At 57.8% G+C, this 12,710-nt stretch overlaps 1 protein-coding gene across 1 annotated transcript in view; it reads left to right on the top strand.

The window, feature by feature from the left end:
- Positions 1 to 1,099: 1,099 nt before the first annotated feature.
- SLIT1 (slit guidance ligand 1) overlaps positions 1,100 to 12,710 on the top strand; it is a 137,745-nt gene continuing 126,134 nt past the window's right edge. The window contains 1 exon segment of the mRNA XM_073354611.1: positions 1,100 to 1,278. Coding sequence (XP_073210712.1) covers positions 1,100 to 1,278 — 179 coding nt within the window.

The raw sequence follows: 12,710 nt of genomic DNA, 5'->3' as shown, positions 1-12,710 counted from the left end.
CAGCAACGCCCCTCTGCCATGTACATTGGTCAAACTGGACAGTCTCTACGTCAAAGAATAAATGGACACAAATCAGATGTCAAGAATTATAACATTCAAAAACCAATCTCTCTGGTCACTCGATCTCTGACCTAAAAGTTGCAATTCTTCAACAAAAAACCTTCAGAAACACACTCCAATGAGAGACTGCTGAATTGGAATTCATTTGCAAACTGGATACAATTAACTTAGGCTTGAATAGAGACTGGGAGTGGATGGGTCATTACACAAAGTAAAACTATTTCCCCAGGTTTATCCCCCCTCCCCGTTCCTCCCACGTTCTTGTCAACTGCTGGAAATGGCCCACCTTGATTATCACTACAAAAGGTCCCCCCCGCCCCCCTGCTGGTAACAGCTCCCCTTACCTGATCACTCTGGTTAGTGTGTGTCTGGTAACACCCATTGTTTCACGTTCTCTGTGTATATAAATCTCCCCACTGTATTTTCCACTGTGCTCAGATAAATGGGTTAGTCTCCAGGGTGCCACAAGGCCTCCTGTTCTTTTTGCGGGTGCGGACTAACAGGGCTGCTGCTCTGAGACCTGAACAGGGGAGTGTTATTTGCCCCTTCCCTTAACACGAGAACCGGGGTCACCCAAGGGCATTGCCAGGCCGCGGGTTGAAACCAAACCAAAGGCAGTGTTCCTCCAGGCAAGGGGCCTGGCCGGCGGCTCAGGGCAGCGCTTCTGCTGTTCCCAGGCCATGAGCCTCTGGCCCCCGCAGGGCCAGGCTCCGCCCGGGGCCATTACACGGCCCAGACCCTGGACCCCCCGCGGGGGGCGGCGGCCAGCCTGCCCCCCCCAGCCCCCAGCCGCGTGCGACCCCCGCGGGCCCCGAGCCCCTCGGAGGCGCGGGGGGCAGCTCCCCGCCGCGGGCCCGCCTTTGTGTGCGGGCCGGGGCGGGGGCCGCTCGGCGGGGCGCGGCGAGGGGCTGGCGCGGGGGCGGAGCCGGCCGGGCCGGGGGGCGCGGAGCTCGCGCGTTCCCCGCGCCCCGCGCCCGCCGCTCAGACGCCGCTGGCTGGGGAGGGCGCTGGGCGGCGGCGGCGCGGCTCCGAGCCCGGCATGGCTCCGCAGGGCAGGTGGCGGCGAGCCGGCGGCTGGCTGCTGGCCTGGGCGGCCGTGTGCGGGGTGCGGGCCGCCGGCTGCCCCGCGCCCTGCACCTGCAGCGGGACCAGCGTGGACTGCCACGGCACCGGGCTCGGGGGCGTCCCCAGAAACATCCCGCGCAACACGGAGCGACTGTGAGTGCGGACCCCCCCGCGCTGCTGCTGCTGCTTGCCCCCGGGGCAGCCCCGGTGCCCCCTCCCGCTCCCTGCGCCCGGGGCAGCCCCGGGGCCCCCTCCCGCTCCCTGCGCAGCCCCGGGGCCCCCTCCCGCTCCCTGCCCCCGCTCCTGGGGCAGCCCCGGTGCCCCCTCCCGCTCCCTGCCCCCGCCCCCGGGGCAGCCCCGGTGCCCCCTCCCGCTCCCTGCCCCCGGGGCAGCCCCTGTGTCTGGGGCGCCTGCTTTTGTAGCGCCCCCCTTCCAGCCTGGCGTCACGGCCACTCACCCCCCATGGGTGGGGTCGGGTCGGGCCGGGGCTGGGACCCCCCCATGGGTGGGGTCGGGCTGGGGCCGGCGGGCCGGGGAAGGCGCCCTGCAGCGGGTTTGCAGGGACCCATGCGGGGTGAGAGTCCGGGCGCGGGGCGCACAAAAGGGGGCGGGGGGAGCCAGACCGGGATTTTTGTCCTGAAGCTCCCGAGCCAGCCTCCAATTGTCTTTGTTACGGAGCTGGGGGGGGGGGCTGCGTCTGTGTCTCCGCGCGTGGGGCTGTGGGATGGCATCGGAGCGGGACCCCGCCGCGCACACGCGTGGATCTCCGCGCTCTCCAGCCGCGCACACACGTGCGCCAGCCCCCGTCCCCCCGCTGTGTCATGCGGAGCCCGCCGCGGACCTCTGGCTTTCGGGGCTCCCCCGGTGTCCGTCCCACGCCATTGGCTCCGCGGGGGCTGGCTGGGTAACGGGGGCTCCGAGTAAACCTCCCTCCTATTAAACCCCCGCCGCCCAGCGTGGGGCGCAGTGTCCGCTCCGGGGGCGCACGGCCGAGCCAGCCTGTGCCGCTCCGCTCGCTTCGCCGGGGACCCCCAGCCCAGGGGCGGGCGGCAGCGGGCTGGAGGGGCCCCGCGTGGGACATGGGACCCCCGGGGACAGGGCAGCCGGGCGCAGCAGCGGATGGGAACAACGAGGCAGCCCCAGGGCAGCGCCGTGCTCCGGGGGTCTCAGGGAGGGTTGAGCTGCGTCGGAGCGGGGCTGCCGGGGGCCCGGCTCAGCCCAGTTTGCAGCCCCCCAGTCTAGACGAGCCGGGGGGCTGCCCGGCCTGTAACTGCAAATCCCGGGGCGAGGGCCCGGCCCCCTCCCGCCTGCAGTGCGCTCCCCGCCGGGAGCATCCCCGAGAGCCGGGCCGGGAGCGGAGCCGGGCTCCGCGGGGCAGGACATGGGGCTCCGGTCCGGAGGGGGGCGAGCTCCAGCGAGCCAGTGTCGCCCTTTGTCCTCGGGGAATTTCCCCGGCACCTCCGGTGGACGCCCCCCGGCGGTCCGCCCTGCCCGGGCCAGCCCCCGACCCCCCGGGGGAAGCCCATGAGGGCCGCCCCCACTTCTCCAGCGCAGTCCTGGGTTCTCCGGAGGGGTGTTCCCTGCGCGAGCACCGGCAGAGAAGGGCCAGGGCTGGATCTGCTGGGGGTTGTGAGCTGGGCTCTGCCGGCCCCTCCGTCTGCACCCCAGTCACCTGCTGTCCCTGCCCCCCCCAGCTCTGGGGTACCCCCCATCCTGACCTGCCTCCAGTGCGAATTCCGCCCCTGCAGCTCTGCTGGTCTGCTTGAGGGTCCAGCCCTGGGCCCCTGCCCAGGATCTGAACCGGGGCGGGGGCTGGAGCAGGAAGTCTCTGCTTGGCCAGTTATTACCATCCTAGACCTGGTGTGCCCCAGTGTCTGGCTGGCAGCCTGCTCAGCTGCTCCCACTTAGCCAGGTGGCCGGGGACCTAAGTCTGTTCCAGGCGGAGAGGAGGCCTCATCTGCATTGAATGCACTAGGGTAAGTCCTGCCCTGGGGTGAGCCAGTGCAGCTCAGCTGAGGATGACTCCGGCAAGCCTGGCAGGGAGATTTGTAAAGTGCGTGAAACATAAGAGCAGCCAGACTGGGTCAGACCAATGGTCCATCGAGCCCTGTGTCCTGTCTTCTGACACTGGCCAATGCCAGGTGCCCCAGAGGGAATGAACGGAACAGGGAATCATCAAGGGATCCATCCCCTCTCGCCCATTCCCAGCTTCTGGCAAACAGAGGCCAGGAACACCATTGCTGCCCATCCTGGCTAATAGCCTTTGATGGACCTAACCTCCAGGAACTGATCTAGTTCTTTTTTGAACCCTGTTATAGTCTTGGCCTTCACAACATCCTCTGGCAAAGAGCTCCCTAGGCTGACTGAGAGTGCATTGGGTGAGGAAACACTTCCTTGTGTTCGTTTTAAACCTGCTGCCTAGTATTGTCACTTGGTGACCCCTAGTTTGTGTGCATCAGCTCCGGGTGCCAGGCTCCCAGGAAATGGGTGTCTTGGGGCATCTCAATGTCTCCACAACTCCTCTGGGCTTCCCTTCTGCTCCTTGGCCACCTGCGGCTGACCCAGCAGGAAGTGATGGGAGACATGGCTGCTTTAGTTAATCTTCTCTGCATGGCACAAGGCAGACACCACCCTGGCCAGTCAGCACTCAGTCTCCATGCACAGCCAGTCCTGCTGCACCGGCATAGTCTGGGCTGGGAGGGGAGGGGGTGCACGTCTCTGGCCCCAGAATTACAGCTTTGGCATGAGATCCATATTACATGCCTAGCCTTGGGACTGTGATCCCGATACAGGGCTGGGCCATGGAGTCTTCAGGCTCTGGGAAAGAGCAGCTCTGGGACTCCCGCACACCTCAGAATGGAATGATAACCCTGGAACCTAATGATGGCAGTGGCATAAGTGTCATGGTTGTTAACATTTTAGCAGGAATGTCTAGCTACTCTGGGATTGTGACTCTTTCAGGTGTGCATGGCCCCTGTGAGTCTTTGCTGGGGTGTGCGCTCTCCCTGTGACTCCCCACCTGTCTGGGGGCTCGCCAGCTCCCCAGATAGCTCGGGGGTAAGTCTAGGGGAGACCCTTGGTTTCAGTGTGAGGAGGTGTGTGCGCAGGAGGGGCTGTTGGAGCCTTTCCCAAACTCTGGTGTGGGGTGGGTGACTGTCGGTGCCAGTGAGGGGCATCATAGGGCTGGCCCTGTCACTGGGTGCAGGGCTTTGTTGCTAACGGGCTTGGATCTGCGACAGGAACAAAGGAAGGGCATGGGCTGTGTGCAGAGGACTTAGAGTGTGAATGGCTGCAGAGAGCTGCCCCAGCATGCCCTGGGTGTCTACAGGACCTTTTTCAAAAGGCTCCAGAGGTGATCCCAGCAATTACAGGCCAGTAAGTCTAACTTCAGTGCCAGGAAAACTGGTTGAAACTATAGTAAAGAACAAAATTGTCAGACACATAGATAGATGAACATAATTTGTTGGGGACAAGTCAACATGGTTCTTGTAAAGCGAAATCATGCCTCACCAATCTACTAGAATTCTTTGAGGGGGTCGACAAGGGTGATCCAGTGGATATAGTATACTTAGATTTTCAGAAAGCCTTTGACAAGTTCCCTCAGCAAAGGCTCTTAAGCAAAGTAAGCTGTCATGGGATAAGAGGGAAGATCCTCTCATGGATCGGTAACTGATTAAAAGATTGGAAACAAAGGGTAGGGATAAATAGTCAGTTTTCAGACTGGAGAGAGGTAAATAGTGGTGTCCCCCAGGGGTCTGTGCTGGGCCCAGTCCTATTTAACATATCCATAAATGATCTGGTAAAAGGGGTAAACAGTGACATGGCAAAATTTTCGGATGATACAAAACTACTCAAGGTAGTTAAGTCCCAGGCAGACTGCGAAGAGCTACAAAGGGATCTCACAAACCAGGGTGACTGGGCAACAAAATGACTGATGAAATTCAGTGTTGATAAATGCAAAGTGATGCACATTGGAAAACATCATCCTGACTATACATACAATATGAAGAGGTCTAAATTAGCTGTTCCCACTCAAGAGAGAGATCTTGGAGAGTCACCATGGAGAGTTCTCTGAAAACATCTGCTCAATGTGCAGTGGCCATCAAAAAAGCTAAGAGAATGACAGGTTTCAGAGTAACAGCTGTGTTAGTCTGTATTGTAAGGAGAGTGATCACTTTACATAAGCTATTACCAGCAGGAGAGTGGGGTGGGGGGAGAGAAAACCTTTTGTAGTGATAAACACCCATTTTTTCATGGTTTGTATGTATAAAAACATCTTCTGTATTTTCCACAGTATGCATCCAATGAAGTGAGCTGTAGCTCATGAAAGCTTATGCTCAAATAAATTGGTTAGTCTCTAAGGTGCCACAAGTCCTCCTTTAAGAGAATGGTAGGAACCCGTAGGAAAGGGAGAGATAATACGACAGAAATGCCACTGTAGAAATCCAGGGCACGCCCACACTGTGAACACTGCATTCAGTTCTGGAGGCCCCATCTCAAGAAAGATATATTAGAATTAGAAAAAGTACAAAGAAGGACAACAAAAGTGATTAGGGGGATGGAACAGCTCAGGTATGAGGAGAGATTGAAAAGCCTGGGGCTTTTCAGCTTGGCAAAGAGACGACTACAGGGGATGTGATTGAGGTGAATAAAATCGTGACAGGGTGGAGACAGTGAACAGGGAAGTGTTATTACTCCTTCACATAACAAATGAACCAGGGGTTGCCCAAATGAAATCAACAGGCAGCACGTTTAAAACAAACACAAGGAAGTGCTTCACACAACACACAGTCAACCTGTGGAACTCCTTGCCAGAGGATATGGTGAAGGCCAAAAGTATAACAGGGTTCAAAAAATAACTAGATAAGTTCCTGGAGGTCTTGTCCATCAACAGCTATTAGCCAAAATGGTCAGGGATGCAACCCCATGCTCTGGGTGTTCCTAGCCTCTGTTTGCCAGAAGCTGGGAACAGGTGACAGGGGATGGATCATGCGATGATTCCCTGTTCTGTTCATTCCCTCTGGGGCACCTGGCCCCATCCCGTCAGAAGACAGGACCCCGGGCTAGCTGGGCTCAGTGTGGCCGGCCTGATGAGGCTGTCACAGTCCCATGGAGCGCTTTCTGTGAGAGACCCATGCTGGAACGGTGCCTCTCATTACCAGTCCTTCCCCAGACCAATTCATTTACTGGGATTGAGCCTAATGAGGTCAGGGGCTTGTCAGGAATGGCAGCCAGCCTCCTGCGCCTGCCCCGGTGTGAGCGCAGCCCTGTGGCCCTGCTAGCAGCACCGCAGGGCGCCCCTTTAATGGGATTTTCTCGTCTCCTGCTGTAATGATCCTCAGAGCCGTGATGATTACGCCGTGCGGTGACAGGGCTGCCATGAGCTGTGGACACAGGGAAGCTCTAATGGCTGAACCGCCCTTTACTAAGCCTTTGGGCGGGGGGCGCGGGGCTGGGTTTGCACAGACACTCTGGTCCGGCACAGCCCCAGGCTCGTCCCTCTGGGAGCTCGGCAGGACCCACAGCATCCATTCTCTAGCCCCCCGCCCGTCCGTGTGCTCGGAGCACGGGCAGCGGGTGACGCTGACAGCCCCGAGAGGCACGCCCACTGGCATCTCTGGGTGCGGCTGGTCTCAGTGCCTCTCCCGCTGCAGTTCCCCCCCGTCTGTTCAGGGGCGTAAGACATTCTCCTACGTGGGGCTCTGACTCCTGAGCTGGAAACAGTCCCACGGGTGATGTTCTTCATTCAGCCCGTGGAGTGAATCCAGCCCAGCATCCCGCCTATGACTGCAGCCAGCACCAGCCTCTGCAGAGAGCCCCTGTGGTTGGCAGCCCTGGCACTTACGATGGACTTCGGCGTCAAGAGCTTGGACTTTCTTCCCTTCTGCCCCAGAGCCTGCCACGCGCAGCGTCTCGTACTGAGCCGTTGGCATGCTTGGAGCCCTGGGCTGAGCTGGGCTGAGAGCTCTCATCTCTCGCAGGCGCCGCTTGTGGGTTTTCCCAGCCCCACGCCCTAGGCTTTGGGGCTCTCTGCAGCCGACTTCTCCCTCTGCTCTGTCACTCCTTGGCACGGCAGCTCACAAGCTGTTTGGAGCCCACTCACTGGCGACGGTAAACTCCATGGGGCAGCCTAGCCCAATGGGGCCCGATTCCTGACGAGCCTTGGGCACATGGCATTTATACCTGGGAGCTGTATTAACAGTGGGACAGGCCTGCCCCCATTCTCTGCCCTCAGTGGGGCCCTTCTGTGAAGGGGTCTCCTGAACTCCCCCAGGAGCCATGTGGGGAGGGGGCAGGGAGTGGGCATGCTGGGAAAATGCCAATTCTTTGCCAAAGTCCCCCACCTGGCCAGCTGCCCCCCCATCAGATGCATATGCTGTAGGGGCCCTATAAATTTGCCAGCACATGGGGCCAAGAGAAACCAGGAGCCGGCCCTGTATCGAGTCCATGGGCCACATTAATTGCTGGGCTGTGTGCGTCAAAGCCCATTGGGCTCAGTGGAGCTGCTCCTGCTTTTGCCAGCTGTGAATTCGGCCCTATGCACCTGCCACCTTCCTGTAGGCTGGGGGTACCTGCCGGCACTCCAAGGGGACCCCTGTTGGCAGTTAATGTCGCAGCTGGCTGCTGTGGCTGAGTCTGGAGGGGTCTGCGATGGGGCACAGCTATGCAGAGCCACTGGGGGCCCCAGCCCCTCTCACTGCCTGGTGCAGCTTGAGGAGAGTCCCCGGGGTTGCTCTGCTGGTCGGGTCTGGGAGTGGCGGGGGAAGTTGAGGCAGGGAGGCCCTGATGTGTGGGTCTGGGGGGGCACGCTCCCCGTCAGCACTCCACCCAGCGTGCTGCACCTTCAGACTGGGGGGCTGCTTTCATTTGGCTCCTTCTTCCCATAATCAATGGAAACTTTGGGTTTAATTAGCAGGTAATGAACTAGGCCAGATTGCTCCACCCTTGCTCAAGGCAAATAGCCCTGTATCTCCCAGGTAGCCCTTCTCACCTCTCTCCCAGGAAGGCCCTTCAGTTATTTGCTTCCCTGCCGTCATGTCATCAGCCAGTCTGCGGCCTTCTGTCCTGGCATTTCATGGCCCATTGGTCCCTTTGTTCTGTTGGGGGAGCCCTTAGCCTCCTTTGGCTCTCGGATCTAATGCCGGAGCCGCCTCTCTGGACTGACCCTCAGCTGTAGGGGAGCCACGTGGGTTTTAGCCAGTGGAGATCTGGGCCGGTGACTTGCCTTTTCCCTAGCAGAGTTGTGAATTCTGCCAATCTTCTTTTCTTGGACTCCTGCCATCTGGTCTGGATCCAGCCAGGAGAGGAGCTGCAGCTGTGGGAGGGTGGAGAGCTGAGCCTCTCGTGAAAGCTCAGTGTATTTCTAAGCCCTGTGTGCGCCTCCTGGACGCTGCTGTGTAGAGATGTGTGCGCCTAAGAACGTTAAATGGGGCTCAGGGACAGGGCCGTTCGTTAAGCGGCACGGCTCTATTCGGTCTCCCTCGCCTTTGGGGGAAAGAAAGTTACTTTCCTGGGGCCTTTCTAGCGACTTTCCCAAGCGTCCCGTGGGGCAGGGGCCAGGTTTTGCTCTGTGTTTGTACAGCGTCTAGCGCAGCAGGGTCCTAGGCTCGACCCTGATACAAATCACCATAAATACTGAGCTGAGTGGGGGCTGCGGATGGTCAGCACCGCGGAGAAACAGCCCGCGTATGTCCAACAGACCCCCCTTGGCCGGGCTGTTCCATTCTCTCGGACCAGCACCTCCGGAGGGTGCGAAATCCTTCCCCTTTGCTGGTCAGTGTCACTCACCCCCTCGCGTCCGCAGCCCAGGAGCGTGTGCGGCTCTTGCAGATCGGCAGCCGTCACGGAGCAGGAAGGCCGGGCAGAAGAGGAACTTTGTCCTCGTGTTTATTTTTCCTTTGTGCAGTGTTCACAGTGGCTCAGCTGATGGCCCAGGAATCCCAGCCATGGTTTTCTCACGCAGCCTGGCATCAGTGGGGTCATAGCTTCGCCGTGTGCAAGGTGGGTTGTCACCTGTTCACGTTGCTCTTCTTTTACTGGGGGAAAGAGAGACCTGGGTGCCCGAGGCCTGCGACATGCAGGAGGTCAGACTCAGTGATCACAATGGTCCCTTCTGGCCGTAAAGTCTCTGAGGCTGTGAGCATCAGAGAAAGAGGAGCTAGAAAGGCCAGAATGGCGCAAGTTGGCTTTCCAGCGTCACGTTGCTCTCTCCAAAAGCAGGGCGGCCGCAAGCCGGGTACGCTGGCAGCACTGACTGGGGCTGTGCCAGGTAGGACTCTAGGAGCTTGCCTAGACAGGATGGCAGAGTCCAGGCCGTCTCAGAGCCTCTTCCTCCTGCACCAGGACTGAAAGGTCAAGGGGCCTCTGAATCAGCCCTCTGGGGACGAATCCGAGAGGCTCACATTGCGGAGAAAAGGACGCACCGGAATCTTGCATTGAGATTTGCAAGGCTGCCTCCTGGGCTCCTGCCCACGCCTTTGGCAGCGCTGCAGGACCGGCTGCAAGACGGCTTTGCCGAAGGGCCTGGCAAGCGGCCTCAGCATGACCGTGTTAACCCGCGCTGGGAGCTCCCCGGCGCCTGGACTGCTTTAGAACATCATGGACAGATGGGGACATTCTCCTGGCCTGTTAATTTTCGTTCTTTGAGACCTTCTGTAGAAAGCCGCCCCTCTTCTGCCTGAGTGGGGTGCTGGCCGACGGCCAGAGAAGCCGCACAGGGCTCCGATGCTGCTGTCCGAGCAGCTGTTCGCTGGGGGTTGGTGAATCGCGTCTGTGTGATTTTTGTATTTGGTTTCACTTTTGAAGTGTTTAGCTGTTGGCTCAGAGGCGGCCCAACACTTACACGGGAGGGCAGGACATAGATGGGTAGCTTTTAAGGCCAGAAGGGCCCATTGTGATAATCTAGGTCGGGGTGGGCAAACTTTTTGGCCCGAGGGCCACATCGGGATGCGAAATTGTATGGAGGGCCGGGTAGGGAAGGCTGTGCCCCCCCAAACAGTCTGGCATCCGCCCCCTCCCACTTCCTGCCCCTGACTGCCCCCCTCAGAATCCCTGACCCATCCAACCCCCCCTGCTCCTTGTCCCCTGACCACCCCCTCCTGGGACGCCCCCAACCTCCCCCCCCGGGACCCCACCCTCTATCTAACCCCTCCCCCTGTGGCCCGCGGACCATAGTTTGCCCACCTCTGATCTAGGCTGACCCCCTGCCTAGGACAGGCCAGAGACCTGCCCCGAGTCCATTCCTGTTTCAAGTCCAGTAGTTGGGGTTGAACTAGCGCATAAATATTAACTAGCCTGGGGCCAAGAACCCTTCAGGACCCCCCTGGAACCAGTCAGGCTCGATGAGGATTCCCCGTTTAGCTGCGTTCTGAGACCGCTGAGCCAGGCAGCTGGAGGTCCTGGTGATGTCAAGGAACTATGACGTGATCGGAATAACAGAGACTTGGTGGGATAACTCATATGACTGGAGTACTGTCATGGATGGTTATAAACTGTTCAGGAAGGACAGGCAGGGCAGAAAAGGTGGGGGAGTAGCACTGTATGTAAGGGAGCAGTATGACTGCTCAGAGCTCCGGTACGAAACTGCAGAAAAACCTGAGTGTCTCTGGATTAAGTTTAGAAGTGTGTGCAACAAGAGTGATGTAGTGGTGGGAGTCTGCTATAGACCACTGGACCAGGGGGATGAGGTGGATGAGGCTTTCTTCCGGCAGCTCACGGAAGCTACTAGATCGCATGCCCTGATTCTCATGGGTGACTTTAATTTTCCTGATATCTGCTGGGAGAGCAATACAGCGGTGCATAGACAATCCAGGAAGTTTTTGGAAAGCGTAGGGGACAATTTTCTGGCGCAAGTGCTAGAGGAGCCAACTAGGGGGGGTGCTTTTCTTGACCTGCTGCTCACAAACCGGGTAGAATTAGTGGGGGAAGCAAAAGTGGATGGGAATCTGGGAGGCAGTGACCATGAGTTGGTTGAGTTCAGGATCCTGACGCAGGGAAGAAAGGTAAGCAGCAGGATACCGACCCTGGACTTCAGGAAAGCAGACTTCGACTCCCTCAGGGAACGGATGGCCAGGATCCCCTGGGGGACTAACTTGAAGGGGAAAGGAGTCCAGGAGAGCTGGCTGTATTTCAAGGAATCCCTGTTGAGGTTACAGGGACAAACCATCCCGATGAGTCGAAAGAATAGTAAATATGGCAGGCGACCAACTTGGCTTAATGGTGAAATCCTAGCGGATCTTAAACATAAAAAAGAAGCTTACAAGAAGTGGAAGGTTGGACATATGACCAGGGAAGAGTATAAAAATATTGCTCGGGCATGTAGGAATGTTATCAGGAGGGCCAAATCGCACCTGGAGCTGCAGCTAGCCAGAGATGTCAAGAGTAACAAGAAGGGTTTCTTCAGGTATGTTGGCAACAAGAAGAAAGCCAAGGAATGTGTGGGCCCCTTACTGAATGAGGGAGGCAACCTAGTGACAGAGGATGTGGAAAAAGCTAATGTACTCAATGCTTTTTTTGCCTCTGTTTTCACTAACAAGGTCAGCTCCCAGACTGCTGCGCTGGGCATCACAAAATGCGGAAGAGATGGCCAGCCCTCTGTGGAGATAGAGGCGGTTAGGGACTATTTAGAAAAGCTGGACGTGCACAAGTCCATGGGGCCGGACGAGTTGCATCCGAGAGTGCTGAAGGAATTGGCGGCTGTGATTGCAGAGCCACTGGCCATTATCTTTGAAAACTCGTGGCGAACCGGGGAAGTCCCGGATGACTGGAAAAAGGCTAATGTAGTGCCAATCTTTAAAAAAGGGAAGAAGGAAGATCCTGGGAACTACAGGCCAGTCAGCCTCACCTCAGTCCCTGGAAAAATCATGGAGCAGGTCCTCAAAGAATCAATCCTGAAGCACTTGCATGAGAGGAAAGTGATCAGGAACAGCCAGCATGGATTCACCAAGGGAAGGTCATGCCTGACTAATCTAATCGCCTTTTATGATGAGATTACTGGTTCTGTGGATGAAGGGAAAGCAGTGGATGTATTGTTTCTTGACTTTAGCAAAGCTTTTGACACGGTCTCCCATAGTATTCTTGTCAGCAAGTTAAGGAAGTATGGGCTGGATGAATGCACTATAAGGTGGGTAGAAAGCTGGCTAAATTGTCGGGCTCAACGGGTAGTGATCAATGGCTCCATGTCTAGTTGGCAGCCGGTATCAAGTGGAGTGCCCCAAGGGTCGGTCCTGGGGCCGGTTTTATTCAATATCTTCATAAATGATCTGGAGGATGGTGTGGATTGCACTCTCAGCAAATTTGCGGATGATACTAAACTGGGAGGAGTGGTAGATACGCTGGAGGGGAGGGATAGGATACAGAAGGACCTAGACCAATTGGAAGATTGGGCCAAAAGGAATCTGATGAGGTTCAATAAGGATAAGTGCAGGGTCCTGCACTTAGGACGGAAGAACCCAATGCACAGCTACAGACTAGGGACCGAATGGCTAGGCAGCAGTTCTGCAGAAAAGGACCTAGGGGTGACAGTGGACGAGAAGCTGGATATGAGTCAGCAGTGTGCCCTTGTTGCCAAGAAGGCCAATGGCATT

This window comes from Lepidochelys kempii, chromosome 7, assembly GCF_965140265.1.
Source record: "Lepidochelys kempii isolate rLepKem1 chromosome 7, rLepKem1.hap2, whole genome shotgun sequence".
In the NCBI taxonomy this organism is placed as follows: Eukaryota; Metazoa; Chordata; order Testudines; family Cheloniidae; genus Lepidochelys; species Lepidochelys kempii.
This window is presented reverse-complemented; position numbering and strand designations above follow the sequence as displayed.